This window comes from Bombus impatiens, unplaced genomic scaffold (genome assembly GCF_000188095.3).
Source record: "Bombus impatiens unplaced genomic scaffold, BIMP_2.2 scf_0582, whole genome shotgun sequence".
In the NCBI taxonomy this organism is placed as follows: domain Eukaryota; kingdom Metazoa; phylum Arthropoda; class Insecta; order Hymenoptera; family Apidae; genus Bombus; species Bombus impatiens.
Window position 1 is genome coordinate 885,758 of NT_177001.1, and position 19,212 is coordinate 904,969.

Below are 19,212 nucleotides of genomic sequence, written 5' to 3' on the forward strand. Positions count from 1 at the left end.
CATCAAATTAGCCTTATTTTGGATTTTTGAAATTTTTAATTCCAGCTCATGCAGTAAATGCTACATATGCATTGATGGTTATTGTAAGTAAAACCAATTAATCTAATTACATTGAACTACATTCATTCATACAAAATTACGAAACTGCTGAGCACTTTTAATCTAATATTCCCTGTAAGTGATGAAAATGTTTCATTGTATCTGTTTACAGTCTATAGTGAATCTATGGCTTGATCTAACAACTTTTCTTTCTACGTTATTCTTTCCTTTTTTCAGGAATATTGTAGACAATAATCAAAGACCTAAATTTTTATATATCCCTAATCACAGTCTCACTTCATTCGTAGCTTAAAAGAGACTGTAAGAAATTGTAAAGTGTAGGCACAGATCAATTTTCAGTGAACAAGGTTCTGTGAGTTCTATGGGATAATAAGTTCTCAGCAAGTTTCTTATTGTCTATCTGAGAATAAAAATTTGCGAATTTGCTCTTATATGGATACACAATTTAAGAATACTCTCGGGAACAACTATCAGAAGAAACTCGACACATACCTTAACGTAATCGGCACAAATGCCAAGGACACGGGTTCGATTTCGGACACTGTAGTCCCAATTTTTCACAATTGTACAGCAATGATTCTGCGAATGCTCTTTAATTGAAATATTGTGAAGAGCATTTGCAGAATTATTACTGTAGGATTGGGAAAAATTGGGAAAATCAGATCAAAATCTTCTGCTTTTAGTTTATATACATTTTCATTTCTTTTTAGTGTGTTCATTTGTTCTTAAAGTTCATTGTATCTTATTCGTCTTAACAGTAACAAAATATTGCTATACAAGATGTATCGTAGAAAAACATTTATTGTTTCTTTTTTTTTAAATAAAATGAACAGATAAAACTTGTTGAAAGTATCACAGAATTTATCTAAAATTAGTCTATCAATGAACAACTATAAAATATATAAAATATTGTGACAACAATAAATAGTACAATATTAATTTTTTACAATGTAAAATTATTGTATAGAACATGCTCACTTGGAAGTATTCCAAAAGAATATTAAATATGGAACTTTTAAATAAATGTTTTAAACAAAATATTTGCTTAGGATAAATTGAACTCTGGTATCCAGTCTTTAGCATATTTGTGATCTTTAGAAAAGAGTCTTTAACAGGAAGTATGACTTGAAAGTTGGTAATAAAATTCGGAGATTTAATATTTATGTTAAATATTTGAAAATTTATCTAAATACCAAGCATGATTACTCATGGTAGCCAAAAGGCCCCATGTAAGTACTTTGGAATCATTTGGACCAAAGCTTATTAACTGTTGATCAAACAATTGAGTAACTGTTCCACCAAGTGCAGTAAGAATTGCAGTTCCAGCACAAATGTCCCACTTTTTTATTGCAGTCATGTGAACATATGCAGTTACATTTCCACTTACAACCTCTAGAAATTTGTAACCTAATCATAGATAATATAATAAATTTACTGATTCATAACAATAGAGCAGAGATTAATCTAAACAATAAAATCAGTACAATTACCTGCACCTGCTGCAGAAATAATTTTTACATCTTTACCAAATGCAATCTTAGTAACATTGTGAATTTGGCCTGCATGTGATTGTGATACAATCAATATTGGTGTTCTCTCATCTTCTAACTGGTTTATTAAAAAGAAAGAATTTATAGGACGTGTTATTGATATTTTTTGTGTATGTTACCTTAAGCAGTACTTGTAAATTTCTTGAAATTGCGTGATTAGTCCATGACCAAAACAAACTAGAATTTTGTTTTGTTTCAAATGGTTTAAATATAACACCTATTACAGGTTTTCCTTTAATAGCAACACAAACCATGGTTGTAACATATTGCAGCAAATTCTCTAAATTACAAATAACATATTAATAGAAGAATAACTAATTGGTTATATAATTATATAAAAACATATAATTTTTATTGGAACCTGTAAATTCTTTTGTTGCATCAAGAGGGTCAATCCATACTGTAATGTCATTCGTATTTATAATTTCATCCTTAATATCATACTCATTTAAAGTATTAATATTATCTTTTATATTTGACACAGTAACTTTATCACAATCCTTTGATGTTTCCTCTGATATTACTGTTATACTTGGAAATGCTTCACGCAAAGAATGATACATTGCACAATGCGATCTATAGTCTGCTTCTGTTACTGGATCATTTATACCTATCAAAATTAAAAATTACTTATGCGATTATGTATGTTGTTATGTATCATATTTTTTATTCTATAACATGAACTTTGTAATATATCTGTATCTAATAATGTTCTACATCATTTATACATATAAATGCAACATAAATAATACAGATTACTTAATTACCCTCTTTCGTTTTCCCTTTACTTTGTATTTCAAATTTAGCTTGGTTATGAACTGCTATCACTTCATAACCACCAATTTCTGCCGCTCTTATAGCGGCAACAAGAAGTAATTTTAAAGAAATGTTCTTGTTCTGTACATTTGTATACTTTTGTTCATTTGTATACAAAGTCCGGTTCGTATACAAGTATAACAGACTTAATAATACAATGATCCCACAGATAATAGTTTTCCTCGTTCGAATACTCATTCTGATATGCATAATATATTTCTCCCTCCTATTAAATTAACGTACACGCGTGACTTCGATTTATTTAATACAGTGAGACATTGTAATTGTCCCATACGCGGCCATTTTTATTTTATTTGAAATTCCCAGTAACATTAGATCTTTATGTTTATGTGGATGATTAATATAAAACTTGAAAGACATACGTGCTTCCTTTAATTTTAATATTTTATCATATATTTTGTAAATATTTATTTACTTTTTAATTTTTTTAAAATGCACTGCATGGTGACTTCATATATTAGTAAGGTTATATTAGGTTAGTTGAATGTATTGTAAATTTAATCAAACCTACTAGCATAATATAATTTACGTAGGTAAGTTTAATTTCGTTAATTTTCGTATTAAATTATAGAGAAGTTAATGCGAATTAAATTACAATGAATGTATCATTGAATTAAGTAATTTATTTTGAAATGTATCATATTAATTATCAAATACAAACTCTTTGTATCATATATATTATTTTAAACTTATAGCATTATAAAATATTGAAACGGTACTAGTCAAATATTATTCAGACCCCTGAAGCATTTCTAGTAGTATCAATAATAAGAAATCGACATAATTTCTTACATTACTCTATAAAAGGTTGAGTTTTATTGATTAATAATAATACATGTCAGAATTCTAGAGAAATTACGTGCAACTTAACATATTTCAATTTAAAAAATAGTGAAATAGTGAATAGCATCCTGATTGCCTTTAAAAATTATGTAGAATTAAGTAATACTATACAATCAGATTGTATATATTTATGCTTATAATTAATTTAGATTGCACACCGTAATATTCAGGTAAAATAATTGCGTATACATTTTTTTACTTAAACTGATAACACAGTAACAGATGAAATATTAAATAAAAAGGATAACAAGCGTGATAACATTCTATATTTTTAAGAATACTATCTTAATAATGATTACTGTAATATATTAATTTGATACCATCTTATAGTGCACTTCCTACGCAAATAATGAAATTTCATTGCTTGTCAGTATTGTGTGTGCACTTCTCTTGGCTGCATTTTTGTATTTTGTAACTTATACTTTTCCTATTCAACTGCAGGATAATATGTATCATTTATAATAACATCATAATAATTTATAATTTGATAACTCACACATTTTACATCACTTCTTTATTATAATAAGTAATATGCAGCCTTTGCTTTTTTTTTGTTTTCTAACTTATGCACCTAATTCTTTAAATATGTGATAAAATTACTTCAGCAATTTCATCTATGAAACTTTAATAATTATCTTAAGACACAAAAATGTCATTCCACTTGGTCCAGCAATAACTGCACATTGACAAGTTGTTAATAACTTTTGCAGTTGCTGTTACACATTGTCATCTGTTTAAAACATAATAGAAAATGCTACATGATTTTTGTAACAAATATTTATTAAATAATCAAAAAACGTTATATCTTATCTTAAAAAAACTTTGTACAACAATAATGTATCAATTATATGTTATATAATATGATGCTTACCATGATACCACCACTTTGTCTTCTTTGGATTTTTACTGCATGTTTTTACATAAAAGGAATTATCAGGTGGCCTCTTCTGCAGTAAAAAATAGTTATCACTAAGTATCTTTTTAGTAGGTTTATATAAAAAATTTTCTTTCTTACCTTTTCTTTACAACTGCTCAACATCGATACAATACTTAAACAAATACTTTGCACACTCAAAGCTGGAGACCAATCTTCAGTTAAAATCGATAAACAGATATGACCATTGCTGTAAATATGTGGATGTATCGGTATATTTCCACCTATGAAAGTCACTTCTGGCGAATCAAAAGGATATTTAGAACTGAATCTAAATTGCAGTTGAAATTGTTCGCCTTCATATAAGGTACCCTTTGCACCTTCCATGTGAACAATCCATTGTGTTAAATTTTGACTAGTGAGATCTTCATCTACATGTACACCTGGTGGAGGTTCGCGTATTAAAGATGTTAACTCCTTTTGTAACCTCCGCTGAAATGATATACACATAGAACTGATAACATGTAGAACTATCCAAACTTTATATAACTATATAGTAAAAATAGATAAACACATGTAACTCCTATAATTCAATAGAATTGCTTCAAATTTATTAATCATAGTTCAAAATTTTTATAGTTCTAAGCATTCAATAATCACATTCAAATGAATGTTTCAGAAATGCTAATATAATTTTCATATTCTGACCATAAATATTTTATTTCAATTATTTTACATGCACAACTCATGAGATTTTTAAATTATTATATATATTGAAAACCAATTGACATCAATATATAATGAATAACATACTGAATCATTTTTCGGAAGCATAATAAAAATTAAGATTCCTATTATTTATAAAAAAGCATTAAAAAACGGAAAAAACTCTCGATAGAGATAGAGTGGTAGGAACTAGCGCGTCTAATTTGACACAAAACGTCATCCGAGTTTGATGAATAATATGCGAATGGATTCTCCCTATAATAACATATATGTAAGGCGACAGTTTTTCAAATTTGTAAAAATGCACTGAGAATCGAATAATTTAATTAAATATTGTGTTGTGTGAAAATATAAAGATGCACAGAGGCCCAATATGTATTAAAGAAATTTTCCTACTAACTTACCTTCGACGGGGACATTGCCGCCATTGTCGATTTATCGCTCATTGCAACATAACATGAATTACTTTGCTTTGTTTATTTCTCGATCGAAAAATGTAAAGTTGCCGCGGCCAGAGCGCATCGCATTTTTTTCTATCAAATTTAGTATTACGCCATTATGCGTTAAAAAATAGCGGTTAGCACGGCAGTCAGAAAACGCGTAGTGGGGATCGACGTAAATCAGTTAAATTTAACAGGCATTCCCAAGAGGTACTAAGGCGAGTACATAATATACGATTGTTGTTATACCTATATCCATGGTTAGTAAATATTTGATCAAAGTAGATTAGAACACAACAATTTCACAACTTCGTTCATATTAAGATCAAATAAACTATAAACCAATTATTTTCGTTTGATGTTTTATAATTTATTATGTTTGTCAAGTTTTTCTATGTAAATAATTGTTAAATATTGGTTAAAGTACATACTTGATTAAAGTAGATTAAGGCATAATATGTAATTTTGTAACCTTGACTCTAAAATAAACAAAAAATCAATTCTTTTCATTTAAAGTCTTCTAACTTAATATCTTTATAAATATTTTGTCTACAAATAATTGGTAAATATTGGTTAGATATTTGATTAGATAAATATTTTATTAAAGTTTTGTAATTTTGATTCCTATAAAAATCAATTCTTCTCATGTGAAGTCTTATAATTTAATATAAATTATAAATTTTTACTATACACAAACAATTATTTCTATAAAAAAAAAGACTGTGACATGTATAATAAAGACTGAGTAGGGAAATATGTACTTTTAATTTCCTTTTTTTTAATTTCTGATTCCGTTTCTCCTGGTCTTTTTTCTGGTTTTGTAAAAAAATAAAAAATAAAATAAATATTGTAGAAGGTAAAAAAGGACGTATATAACAGTTAATATTTTTTTTGTTTTGTTTAGAGATTAAGTCGTAGATACCGTAGTTTTAATCAATCGATTCTAGGTATATTGTAAATATTGCATTCTGTTTATTTGCATGGTATGACACGGTATAGAAATGACCGGGAACGTTGGACTTATAAATTGTTTGAAATCATTGTCAATGAAATAAATACACGATTCATTGTATTATTAATTTTATCAATTAATAAAATAAATTTAATAAAATTTACGATTGTGTTATAAGTTGTAATGAGATGGTTAAATCCATCCATTAAATTATTTCAATTATGATGCAATAATTCTTAAGAGAATTTATGAGTTATACCTATATGTAGATAATTATGTTTATATAATTATGTTTGTATTGGTTGAATGCATATATATCAATAATCAATTTTATTAGTTTTGAAACATTTTAATGCAATAGAAATATTATACCACTATTCTTATAAAATTTATTATAAAGACAATCTTTTTGTTCCAGTGTCAATGTAATCAAAATATAAATTATTAATGACTTCAGCAGAACACTTTATTAGTTTAATTACTGTGGCAAGTGCTAAAAAGTTAGCTACTGCACTTGTCTTGTGTTTTATTCTCTATCATGGATTAATGCACCTTATATATGGTAAAAATATTTACATTTCTTCAATCTTTTTTATGCTGCTATATTACTTTGCATTAGTAGCATAAATCTTATGAATGTTATGTAGGTAGTGATTCTTGTAAGTGGTTATTAACAGAAGGAAGGTATAAAGGAGATAAAGAATGGCAACCGTATGGCTGTATGATGCATTACTATACACAAACGTAAGAATTTAAATAAAATTTATAGATGGTGTTATATTTTCTAGAAATATTCTTTCTTCATATAGAGACAGTCGCAGATGTTTAAGATATCTAGCTTTCATGGGCCACCGTAACCATTTTGCATTTATTGGAGATATTAGAGTCAGACAACTGTATAGATCTTTCATATCACAATTTATAGTTGATGGGAAAGTGTCAGATTTAACAGAATTACCAGACAATTCTGATTTAAATTTTAATGATGCACAACTTAGATTAAATGTACAATTTTTATGGAGGTCTCAATTGGATAATTTTATGATAGGAGACCTTAGGAGCTGGATGGTAATTATCCATTTTGAATATAAATATTTTCAATTCAACTTAAATTATATACATATTTAATAATGGGATGCTAATAATTGTTACTTTTCAGAAAACTGATGCACCTAGCTTAATTATTTCAGGCTGTGGAGCAACAACAATTCTTGCTAATAATAATAGTGATGCTCAATTGTATTCTGAGTATAGCATGGGATTAGTGAGACTTGTACAACCGGTAGACTTCTTAGTTAAAAAAAATACAAAATATTTATGGATGCTACAAGATCCTGTATTAAAAGAAAGACTGCCAGCTCAATTATCAGGCATAGATAACAGGCAGATTAATTTATGTAATAAAGCAGCAATAAAGGTAATTTTTATTTAGTTAATTTATAGATAATTACTTTAAAAAAAGTTTGTTTACATATTGATTACACACAGATACTATCTCATAGTGAGGCTCATATATGGGAAAGCAGTAAACTTGTTGGTGCAGGTGTGTTAGAACAAAGTCCAGATGGATATTTAGCGAGTCCTTTGTCTTTAAGACACAAGGTTCAAATATTGTTGAATACTTACTGCAATGATCATATGAATTTTGATGATGGTAGTTGTTGCAGTTACCCAGAACCAGCTACAACATTACAGCTATTAAGCTTATCTGCACTTGCTTTATGGTAATCGTTTTTACATAGTTATATTATACGTTAAGTAAATAGTAAGTAACAATTCGTTACAGTATAGTAATTGGTGGTGGAATGTGGGTGTATAGAAAATTTTGTCAATATCGAACCGAAATTTCTTACTCACATGTTGCCACTGTTGAGGTGGAGAATACTGAAGAAGCAAATAATTCTGAAACTACACAGATCGAACAACCCAAAGTACAAGATTTTTATACATTAATGACATCATTGGCTCTTTTGTCAATCATCTTATATTACTTTTATTTATGCGATAGGTACATGAAAGTACCTTTTTCCATCTGATATTATTAATAATTGCTATTAATAATGAATTTTTATTCGTATTTAGAACAAATTTCTTCATGAAGGAGAATAAATACTACAGTGAATTTAGTTTTTGGTTACCACTTGGATATATATTGGCACTTGGTTTATTTTTTACTGAAGATAGAGAAAGAGGACCAAGAACTTTAAATCGAGAACAAACAGATGAGTGGAGAGGATTAATGCAAGCTGTAGTGTTAATCTATCATGTTACTGGGGCTAAGAACGTTTTGCCCATTTATATGTACCTAAGATTAATTAATTCTGCTTATTTATTTCTTTCTGGATATGGACATTTTTGTTATTTTTGGCAAACAGGCGATGTTTCTTTAGTGAGATTTGCACAAGTATGTATTATTAAAATATTAATTATCATGCATATGAATGACGTGTTAGATATATCTATTTGTTATTTTTCAGGTAATGTTTAGACTAAACTTCTTAACAGTGTCTCTATGCCTTTGTATGAATAGGCCATATCAGTTTTACCATTTTGTTCCATTAGTTTCATTTTGGTTTTTAGTCATTTATTTCTTAGCATGGCTACCACCAAGAATATATTCTGGTAATTTGAACGAATATGGACCCAGAGCTTTGCTTTATCTCACATTGAAACTTTTAGGTCTTGTATCAATGATTACAATACTGTACATGTCAGAGGTATCAATTTATAAATTATCTACATATAAGATATATATTATAATAAAAATGTACAATGTATGATCGTTTAATAGGTATTCTTTGAAAAAGTATTTGTAACAAGGCCTTGGAAAGCATTATTTGTTACAACTGATGACGATATACGGGAATGGTGGTCACGTTGGAGGGTGGATAGATATAGTGTGGCTTGGGGTGTAACTTTTGGGGCAGGTCTTGTAGTTTTGCAAAGGATAGATCACATTCCAGGAACTGCATTATCTTCCTTGCTAGCGTTAATTTCTCTAACCGCTTATACTACTTTTACGATATTGTGTCATTCAGTATCTGAATGTGAAGAAATTCACTCATATATTGCGTTTATACCAGTAATTATCTATACATATATAATATTTCCAAAATTTATTTTCAAACGATTAAATTTCAACTTTTAATTACAGATTATAGGATATATAGCGCTTAGAAATGCATCATTAGCATTACGCGGCAAACACTCAGCTCTTTTGGCTGGTTTAGGTCGCATTAGCTTAGAAACTCTAGTCGCACAAGGTCACATTTGGTTGGCAGCAGATTCACATGGCGTATTAGTTTTATTGCCTAGGTTTCCAGTATTAAATCTGTTAGTCACATCATTCATCTTTATATGTGCAAGTCATGAAGTAAGTATTTAATTATTTTTATATTTGGAATTGATTATGTTCAGTGTTATATGTTGATCTTTATAGAGTCTAAAATGTATCATAAATATTTCATTTACTTTGACAGATACATAGATTAACCCAGGTACTAGCACCATATGCAGTACCAAATGATTGGAGACTGGTGGCTCGTAACTTGTTATTATTTATTGCGGTGCTTGTACCTATTGGTATTCATGATGGAATGTTCTGAAAGGCATTTTTATACGATTCACTGTATGAAAGACATTTTATGTACATGTAAATATAACTATGTAGTAACTGTGTAAGTTCATAACATTTTATCATGAAAGCTTTGTGAAAGAGAAGAATATTTAAAGAAATTGGTATTTATTTATTTTTTTCTTATTTTATTAGTTTTTATAAAGAGGAAAATAAATAAGTCAAAACACAAGAATGTTTCTGTTTCTAAAATATTTATACATTATTTATATGTATATATTTTCATCTTTTAGATTGATAAATAGAACATATACAATTTATAACTTGTAGTTATTTATTATTTTTTTTAAATAACATCATTATGTATTACTTATATATTTACTTAGATAATTTGTCTATATTAAAAATTTATTAATGCTAATTATTTCTTGCATTGTGTATTAAATTATCATGTTTCACGTGACTAGTATACACATCATAGCCTAGAGATATAGTATTATCATAAAGTACTCTATATCTATTTGGCAGAAAATAAAAATTAAAAATTTGGGCTGGTGGCCAAATAACCCATTCTGCTATGTACAATTTATGTGCTTTCTTAATAATTTCATCTTTTAATTCTGTCCAAGTACTTTTTTCTAAAATAGCTAATGTTAAAAAAAACATTGTGATGCAAAGTGGAGAACACACTAATTGATCTATAACAACCTTTTTCAAAACAATATTAATTGTACGACCTGGCAATCTATTATCTAGATATTTATACCAATAATGACATACTATACCAATAGACATGCCAGATAATGCCATGTTTCGAGTTCTATTTAAACTCCATTTATCCCACTCATTCTATAATAGCACAAATTATAACATATATACTTCAATTGTAGATTAAAATAAAAAGAAATACTGCATTGGAATAAAAATTTGAAATAAGTACCTTCAATATTTCATAATGTTGTTCTAATACATCTCCCAAGGCAGAAAGAGAAATAGATATTGTTACATTTGTATAAAGCAAATATTTTTGAGAAAATAACTTTTCTTTAATTACAGGTACTTTGTTCAAAATAAAAATTAGATTTCTGGTCATTCTCATAATCTACAAAAGAAAAAAATGAAATAATTCTCTTAATAGCTATAATTTTGAGGTTAAATATAACAGGTTAGTTTATAATCTGTTGCATTTATGAATAAAATTTTCTTTAATTAAAACAAATATTGCAAATTATTAAAGTAATAGTTAATAAACTCACAAGTAGAAATAAACATTCGATACACTGTTTAACATTGACAGTTATTTTTGTTAATATTTATAATGGACAAATCTTTTTCACCAAATATTGTCCTACACGTTTCATAAAATTAGTAAAAGTTAGATTAGGTATTTTAATATGATAATTTCACTTTAACTTATGTCCACAGCATTTAGATTCAAATTATTTTTGAGAATTATTATTATATTATTGAGAATTATATTATAATTATTGAGAATTATTTATCTAGATGTAGAATATTTAGAAATTTGAATACCGTGTTTATATGAACTTATGCATATACCTAAATAACTGAGATTATGCTTATTTTGTATATAAAGATGCAAAATTGTATATCAAAAAGCAAATTTATATTAAGGAAAATTAAAACCATGAATATTGTTAAAGATCAATTAATCTTTTTGGGAAACTTTTACATTCTTTTATAAGTTATTTGATTTTTGATTCTCTATTATTTTAGCTTACTTATCTTGTTACGTGAGATTGCATTCATTTATCTATATCTCTATTTACGATCCGATGATTCACCACAATATTTAGTCATTAATAGAGTCACTTAATAGGGTCGTTCAAAGTACTGTTACATACATTTTAAGTATTTACTTATTAAATTGTTTGCAATATTTTTTTTGTAATTTGGTAATGAAGTACAAGTATTTCCAAAATGTACGAAAATTATAATAATAAAGAATATTTCATTTATTAAATATTATATTTTGAAACAATATATCAATTTTTGCTTACCAGAAATGAGCGTAACATTTAAATTTCGTGCGCTAATGATAGAGATAACAATTTATCGCTTGGCGCCTAAACTGACAAAACGGGCGGGATTTCATGCGCGCACTGCTATCGGTGTGGATGACTACGGCGATTGGAAATCCGTAAGTATTTCAGTCAGAATTTTGAACATTTTAACGGATTTCTTCTGGTATATACACAGCATATATATATTCGTATATAAAAAAGATGTCTCAGCCGTCAGTAACGGCGTATTTTAATACACGTAAACGACAAGCAACTGACGATTTACGAAACAAGGCTAAAGTTTTGCTTCTTGATCGGGAAGAATCGAGAGTTGTGAGTAGTCAGAGTCCAACTAAAGAAGGTAATTTGGAGTCATCGGAAACATTGACTCCAATTCAAGAAGAAAAAATAATGGAAGTAAGTCCGAAGATTGTTGCGGTACCTGATAAAGAATTAGCGACCGATCATACGTTAAAACCTAATACAGTTGTAAGGAACATTCAGTTTGATTCTCCTAAATCAAGTGCTCAAAAAACGTCAAAACATAATGTTCGTGCACGAGTTACACGTACACGGAAATCATCTAGTGAAGAAGGCCAAGTGGATATCAGAGAAAGCTTCCAAAAGATCACAGAAGACTTGGATATAAAGAAAGTGCTCTTTGAGAAGAAAGGTGCACTGAGCCCAAGAAAGAAACTTCCAGGAACACCTAAAAAGGACAACGATTCTGGTGAGAGTTCATTAACTAATTGTACAACGCCGAAGAAAAGCTCAACCATGGATAAACCAGCAAAGCAAGAGCAGTCTTTAAATGATATAAAAAACCAAATTACTAAATCTTTCAAATTTTCGGAATTGAAAACTTCTCTTGCTCGGTTAAAAAATTATGAACAAAGGCTAGACCAATTGCATAAAAATGATAAGAAACCACAAATACAGAAATTTGAGAAGATCCAACTTGAAATACCTGTTAGGTAAGATATTTGTGAAATTTCTATTCTGTTATATAATTTGATTTAAATGTTTTTATAATATTCATGTTGTTATTTACAGCCCACAAAAGGCTTATAAATCTCCAAGTAAAATGTTACTGAGTCCTTTGAAGGATAAACAACTAATGAATGTCAGTCCTCAACGTAGAATTTTATTTGAACCTAAAGAATCAACCCCAAGCCCTGTGAAAGGTAGCCCAATAAAAGCACCAGCGTATCAGCAGTATTTATCAATTGCTGAAAGTGGCACTCCTGGTTTGCCATTGCCATATCATTATAGATTTTTGGCAGAGGCATTCAGATGCGTAGATACAGTATGTTATTTCTGATATAAAAACTAGTTTTATATGTGTCTTTTATATATATTTGTAATTACATACTGCATTATCAATTTTACAGGTTTCTGCAATGCTGTTCAATCGTAAAGAAACAATAACTTTCAAGAAGCTAAAGCCTGCAGTTCAAGAGTTATTGCGTAAAAATTTCACGTTGGAACATCTAGCGCAAATGAAAACCATTTTTCCGGATGCTTACATTTACAGCCAGGAGAAGCATCGTGCATTTGGTTCTTCGTCTAAACAGGATAAATATGAATTGCTTCTTACACCTATTGTTGAAGAAAAAGATGGAAGAAATACTCCAGATGCAGATGATGTTTTGAAAACAGCATCTGAAGCTAGTATGGGACCGCGAGTATTACTTGACAGACGAAGGAAATTTTACAATATCTTGCTTGGTACTGGTTTCGTATAAAAATTGTTGACAGATTTGTTATAAATATCTTAATTTTCTTTTCTTTTCTTCGTTTAACTTTCTTTCGTTTCTTTATATTTGGAGTGCAGATAAAGTAAAAGACGAGCATGAGAAATTCTTACTTAATTTGGAGACACCAATGCACATCTCGAAGGAAAAGATTCTGCGTTGGCATCCTGATTTTGATATTGAAACTTGTAAAGTAATTGAACAGGCTGAATTGCCACAACCACCTAATGTAGAAAGAATGACAAGTGCAAAAGATGTTCTTGGTAAGAACAAAAGCATGTACCTCTTTACTTGATATACTTTAAATTTTAAACTAATTTTTTATGGTTTTTTTTAGATAAAGCAAAATCATTATTCAATTGCGGTACTCGCATGGAGAAAGCATTGCAGCGATTAGCAGAAGCAAAGATGACTTCAAAGACTGTTTCTCCAAAAAAAGATGAAGTAAGCACCCAAACCGAGGGTGGTGTACAAAAGGTTAATATTACAGTTGTGGATACTCCACCTGCCACACCTACTGTAAATAAGAATCTTCATCTTACTAGTGCACTGAAAGGCATACCAAAGGCTCTTCTTGAGAAAGTAAATGTTTTCATTTTTATTTTTCATTATGTTTTGTTCATACTTTAATGACGAAAATTTTGTTATACATTAGGTTCGTGCTAAACAAGCTGCTAAAGCATTGGAGGCTATGACGCGTCCACCAAATGCAGAAAAAGAGGCTATAATGTATTCAAGATTACCCGAATTAGTGAAAGTTCTGCGTAATATTTTCGTAGCTGAAAAAAAGGGAGTTTTAACATTAGAATTTGTAATTACCAAATTAGAGAACTCGTTTAGAGCTAAATTATCTCCTGCTGAACTAGAGGACCATCTACGTTTATTGTGTAAACTGCTACCCACATGGTCTAGCATACATAATGTTCGAAAAGTGGATTATTTGAAGTTGCAAAAGGAAATCGATCTTACAAAAGTAATAAAAAGATTAGAAATTATGGCTAATGACAAAGTAAAGTCATCATGACTTTACATTATTATTGATCTTCTTTTTGTTTCAAATTAAATTATGTATATGGTTTTCAATTCTAACAATTTTATTTGTATTTTGTAAAGTACATATTTGCTATATATTGCACTATGTTCATGTATTTAAAGAATTCTATTTCAAGAAGTAGTTCGGTTATGATTAAAAAAATAAATCAAGTTCTTTCTTGCTTGAAAAAAAAATGTTTAGTATTATATAACGATAATACAATTTTCTATATAATAATTATATGCATACACACATACTACATTTTTTTCAATTTAGAAGTTTACTATTAGACTAGAAGTTTAATTCACTGCCAAATATTTATACAAATATACACACAACATATGCGATGCAGTCAAATATTAAATACTTTTGATGAAAAATTATTTGATTTTTTGCTCTTTTATATATAAATCATCTATTATATAGACAATAAAAATCGAAATTTTAAACATCTTTGTATGATTGTTTATTCAATGTCAAAAGTCATATCAGTAAAAATTCGTTTATCTACAGCCGATACATTGAATATTTTTCCTACATATTTAATCAATGGTAAAATAGATTAAATTTGACTAGGTTTTTAGTTCATCCTAACCTATTTTATTACCTTGTTGATTTATACACAATCGTAAAAATATTTCAGTGATATACATTAAATCTTGTATACATATTTAAATATATACATACAACTAAAAATCATGTTTTTAACCAATGTATTGTTAAAAAAAGTTAAAAGCAAGTGAGTATGTGTAAATCAAAATATAATTTAATTGTAAGTAGAGATTAGGTTAGTTTCTATATAGAATATCTTGTTTTAAGAGATTACCTCCTTGATTAACATTATTACAACATTTTACATGTAAAAAAGCTATTCATAATAAAAAATATTCATTTTTATACACACGACAAATGTATGTATGTATACAAATTTATGTTATGTTTACATTAAATGATCAAATTGTAAATAGTTGCTTAATATCGTGTAATTTTCATTTATAGACATATTTTAGTACTCGTAGAAAGTGTAGCAAGTGGTCACAAGTATATAAGAATTCGAGATAGGTTAGCAGATAAATTAGAAGGAGTGTGGTTTGATCCTTATGGTAAGTTTACTTTAGTATCCCATAATTATTACATACATTTATGTAGTATGTATACAGTTGTGCACAGTTTCAAATTATATTGAAAAATTATATATTTCCAGTTCGAGAACGTGTCCTCTATAGGGAATTGAAGAAAATTAAGAGTTTATAAATATTAACTTATGAAATGATTCCACTATTATAACTTATTCAATCAACACTTGTAAACTAAATTTTACAAATATTATTGTATAGGATAAATAAAATAATATTCAATTAATCAAGAATGTGACTAGTTTATTATTTTGTTTAATCAAATTCTTGAAAACAGTATACTTTTCTATATAAGCCTTTCAGAAGTCAAATTGATCAACTCCAATTTTCATAAATTTCTCAATTTCGTTAATAGATATCCAATTAGTATTCCATTCCTAAGAAACAGGTACCTTAATTCTGTAGGTTTATTTATTAGAAGAAGTAATGAATAAGTAATGAATTCCAAAGTAAATTATCTATTTTTCAATTCAAATTTTCTATTTTCCAATTTATGAAATTGATCAATGTTTCTGAACATATGCAGAGTCAAGACAAAAGAATCAATTGTTATGTGAAAAGCAAGATGTCATAGTAAATGGTTTTAAATAGAGCATAATGTGGATATCAAACATTTTGCTCGATTTATGTCCCTAGTAGCGAGAGAGATAGATAGAGGGGTAAGAATGAAGAAAGAGGAACGGAGGACCTCGAAATCGAGATTGGGGTAGGTTTCCTTTGATCCTTAACAAGGAACGCAAAGTTGTATTATTTCCACCTGGATTTCAAACGGTTTGAAATTCACGAGGCGTGAAACACGGCTCTATTCTCTTTCTCTGTTTCACCTACTTCTTCTTTGGCTCGTATTCTCTTTCGCCCTGCTCCTTCTTGTTCTTTTCCTTTTCGGCAGCGCGGGAGCAACTCTGGCGTCGTTTACTGATGTTGCCAATTCAATTTCCTTTGGCGGACCGTTGTAGTCGGTAGAAAAGAGGGTTGCAGCTACCAAAAGGGTTCTCTCCTCAACTGAATCGTCTCTATCTTTTACGATTGTGCATGTGACAGCTCCTGACATCTACATCTCCCGCGTCTCTTCTTTTACTTTAAGCAAAACTTTTTCTGTTCTTCGATTTTCTTTTCACCGTTCTTAATTTCATGTTTTCCTTCTTTATAAGCGTTTCAATAAACAAACATGAATTTCTTTCATCATTAGAACTCTAAAAAAATATAACCTTAGATGAAAAATATTCATGCAGAACATTGGTCATTTGATATCATTCAAATTACGTATAAAACGTTTTTGTATCATCACAATTGAAAAAGATATTTAGGTTAGGATTAGGTCAAAATTAGGTACTATATATAATACAGATATACAATATATAAATTACAATGATTATATGAACAATAAGGGGAAAAAACAAGAAATATTACGTAATATATAATATATGATGTAATATATGACAAAATTCTGTTTGAATATCTTGGTTCACTGCAAAAAGTTTTAATAAATTGAGCTGTATTGTTCATAAAATGAAGTTTGTACCTTATTTAGATATTGTAAAAAAATGATTAATAAAATATTTATTGTTTTACAGTAATAAAACCATGTTTTGTTACAACACAGAATGAATTCCTATTTTTAACAACCAATATATGAAATCTTTAATGGTATCTTATGGTGACATTTCACAGCTTAGTTCTCATAAATAAAATATGTTATAAAATGGAAAATCTCGAAAAATGAACGTTTTCCCCTTATACTTTATATAGTTGCCTTAAGATGTAAACCTGGATTCAGGATTCATCAAATATTAGAACCGTTTTTGAATTTTCAAATTTTTCGCGGTAAGTAAATGGTCAAGCTGTGGTAATTAGGGGGTACTACATCGGCCATCCTAGAGAAAATAATACCAGAACCTGCAGTAGGAAGGAAATTAATTCTCAGGCAGAGAAAAATCAGAAAACGAATGAACCTTCAGTACTAAGCGGGTTTTTTTTCCACGGTACAATGAGTTTCGAAGCGGTATGCAACAGCGAAATTGTTAAAACGTCCGTTGTTTATGGTTGACTCGGTAGAGCAGCCGGTAAAGGAGGAAACAGTACGCAACGGAAAACGAGGTTGGAGAGATGGAGTGGAGCGTGAGCGGGGAGAAGAAAGGGCGAGAAAAGCAAAACAGAAACGAAAGGAAAAAAGGAGAGAAAGAGAGAGAAAAAGAGGCTTCGTCTGGGCCTTGGCGCGTTTCAGTTGCCTCGCGTTCGAGGGCGTTTTTCGCCCGTGAGTTGTTCTTTGCTTATTACAGTGTGTGCACTGGGCTCGAGCTCGCTAAAGTGGTTTGCTGCTAATTAACTGCGTTATTTTTACAACTCTCTTGCTCCCATCCACCTCCTACGTCTCATTCCACCCCCTTCCCGCTTTCCTTCCCCCAACTGTTCTCCCACATTTGCAATGGGGTTCAATAATTCTGCGGCCGCAACGCCCTCTCTCTCTCTCTTCTACTCGCACCCTCTCATTCTGTTTTCACGTTTCTTATCATGCATTTTTCATTCGTATGTTTCTAATGTAAAAAATTGAAAAATGAAATTTGATCACATATGTGACTTATCTGTTGTAAAAATGAGTTACCAGATACTTGATACTAAAGTTAGTAAATCAGTCAAAATGACTAGTATTAAATGTATTGTTTTTACAATTATGAGAAATATGAAAGTGTTTTTTAGAATATCAACGTTTACTTTTATCGATATTGAATTATGATTACGTATATTTATTTATCCTCTCCTTTAAAGTCTTTATAATTATAATATAGATATAATATAGATATAATTATAATATAGATATAATAAATATATCTAGGTATGTCATACATATTTCGTTGTGTATCATCTCGAATTTTTATATATCAATTTCATTTTCCTTTTAATAAATGAAAGATTTTTGTATAAAATTGGAGCAATAAATCATGTATGCAAATAATGATTCATATTTTCATATCTTCATATTTTTATATCTTCACTTTCATATCTTCAGTAAACTCCATCTATTTTATGAATGAAAAATCCTATCAATATTTGAATTTAGTATAAAGAAAATTAAAAGTTGTATGTATGTAATAATTTTTTGATTAAATCTAGTTAATTTACCAACTACATAGCAATCTATTATATCGTATACAATAGCTACAATCAATAAGAATAAAGAAATTGATACGAGAGCACCAAAAATATGATAACGTTGAAAGTTATCTAAAGAGTGGAATTAGAATCTGTTTTTACGCGAAAATTGTAATTTTCACGTATAAAGATGTATTTACTGTAATTGAGGTGCCTATTTGTATAATTGAAGATTCCTGTATTTTCCTTGAATTTTGCGGTTATACGAACGTGAATAGAAAATAAAGCGTGCACAAGGATTTTTTCGTAAAAAATGGTT

General features: G+C 29.0%; 6 protein-coding genes across 10 annotated transcripts; 3 read left to right on the top strand and 3 right to left on the bottom strand.

The window, feature by feature from the left end:
• Nucleotides 1-782: 782 nt before the first annotated feature.
• Nucleotides 783-2,924, bottom strand: LOC100743475 (putative inositol monophosphatase 3). The gene is made up of 5 exons (XM_012388884.3): nt 2,378-2,924; nt 1,972-2,220; nt 1,730-1,890; nt 1,551-1,668; nt 783-1,467 (listed from the first exon to the last, which is right to left on the bottom strand). Exons 1-5 carry the CDS (start codon nt 2,634-2,636, stop codon nt 1,226-1,228), a joined length of 1,029 nt encoding a protein of 342 aa, XP_012244307.1. The 5' UTR covers nt 2,637-2,924; the 3' UTR covers nt 783-1,225.
• Nucleotides 2,925-3,244: 320 nt separating this feature from the next.
• Nucleotides 3,245-5,549, bottom strand: LOC100743714 (ubiquitin-conjugating enzyme E2 W). Its single transcript, XM_003491706.4, has 4 exons — nt 5,295-5,549; nt 4,306-4,656; nt 4,162-4,237; nt 3,245-4,020 (listed from the first exon to the last, which is right to left on the bottom strand). The coding sequence occupies exons 1-4, from the start codon at nt 5,334-5,336 to the stop codon at nt 4,007-4,009; spliced, it is 483 nt and encodes a 160-aa protein (XP_003491754.1). The 5' UTR covers nt 5,337-5,549; the 3' UTR covers nt 3,245-4,006.
• On the top strand, nt 5,405-10,027 carry LOC100747938 (N-acetylneuraminate 9-O-acetyltransferase). 5 transcript variants are annotated; one of them, XM_024369599.2, is made up of 12 exons: nt 5,405-5,540; nt 6,701-6,844; nt 6,930-7,026; nt 7,092-7,350; nt 7,442-7,699; nt 7,771-8,006; nt 8,069-8,290; nt 8,365-8,686; nt 8,760-8,999; nt 9,074-9,364; nt 9,437-9,655; nt 9,762-10,027. In XM_024369599.2, exons 2-12 carry the CDS (start codon nt 6,730-6,732, stop codon nt 9,885-9,887), a joined length of 2,385 nt encoding a protein of 794 aa, XP_024225367.1. In that variant the 5' UTR covers nt 5,405-5,540; nt 6,701-6,729; the 3' UTR covers nt 9,888-10,027. The 5 variants fall into 5 exon arrangements, with proteins under 5 accessions (XP_024225367.1, XP_003491616.1, XP_012244303.1 ...); XM_003491568.4 differs by having other exon boundaries at nt 5,453-5,590; XM_012388880.3 differs by lacking the exon at nt 5,405-5,540 and adding an exon at nt 6,145-6,277.
• On the bottom strand, nt 9,904-11,487 carry LOC100747417 (mpv17-like protein 2). Its single transcript, XM_003491650.4, has 3 exons — nt 11,113-11,487; nt 10,797-10,958; nt 9,904-10,705 (listed from the first exon to the last, which is right to left on the bottom strand). The coding sequence occupies exons 2-3, from the start codon at nt 10,953-10,955 to the stop codon at nt 10,274-10,276; spliced, it is 591 nt and encodes a 196-aa protein (XP_003491698.2). The 5' UTR covers nt 10,956-10,958; nt 11,113-11,487; the 3' UTR covers nt 9,904-10,273.
• A 437-nt stretch (nt 11,488-11,924) lies between these two features.
• Nucleotides 11,925-15,047, top strand: LOC100748058 (DNA replication factor Cdt1). Its single transcript, XM_003491569.4, has 6 exons — nt 11,925-12,854; nt 12,934-13,186; nt 13,272-13,608; nt 13,715-13,897; nt 13,972-14,216; nt 14,290-15,047. Exons 1-6 carry the CDS (start codon nt 12,103-12,105, stop codon nt 14,656-14,658), a joined length of 2,139 nt encoding a protein of 712 aa, XP_003491617.1. The 5' UTR covers nt 11,925-12,102; the 3' UTR covers nt 14,659-15,047.
• Nucleotides 15,048-15,244: 197 nt separating this feature from the next.
• LOC100748301 (39S ribosomal protein L33, mitochondrial) lies at nt 15,245-16,033 on the top strand. The gene is made up of 3 exons (XM_003491571.3): nt 15,245-15,406; nt 15,667-15,770; nt 15,872-16,033. The coding sequence occupies exons 1-3, from the start codon at nt 15,366-15,368 to the stop codon at nt 15,919-15,921; spliced, it is 195 nt and encodes a 64-aa protein (XP_003491619.1). The 5' UTR covers nt 15,245-15,365; the 3' UTR covers nt 15,922-16,033.
• The last annotated feature ends 3,179 nt before the right edge of the window (nt 16,034-19,212 follow it).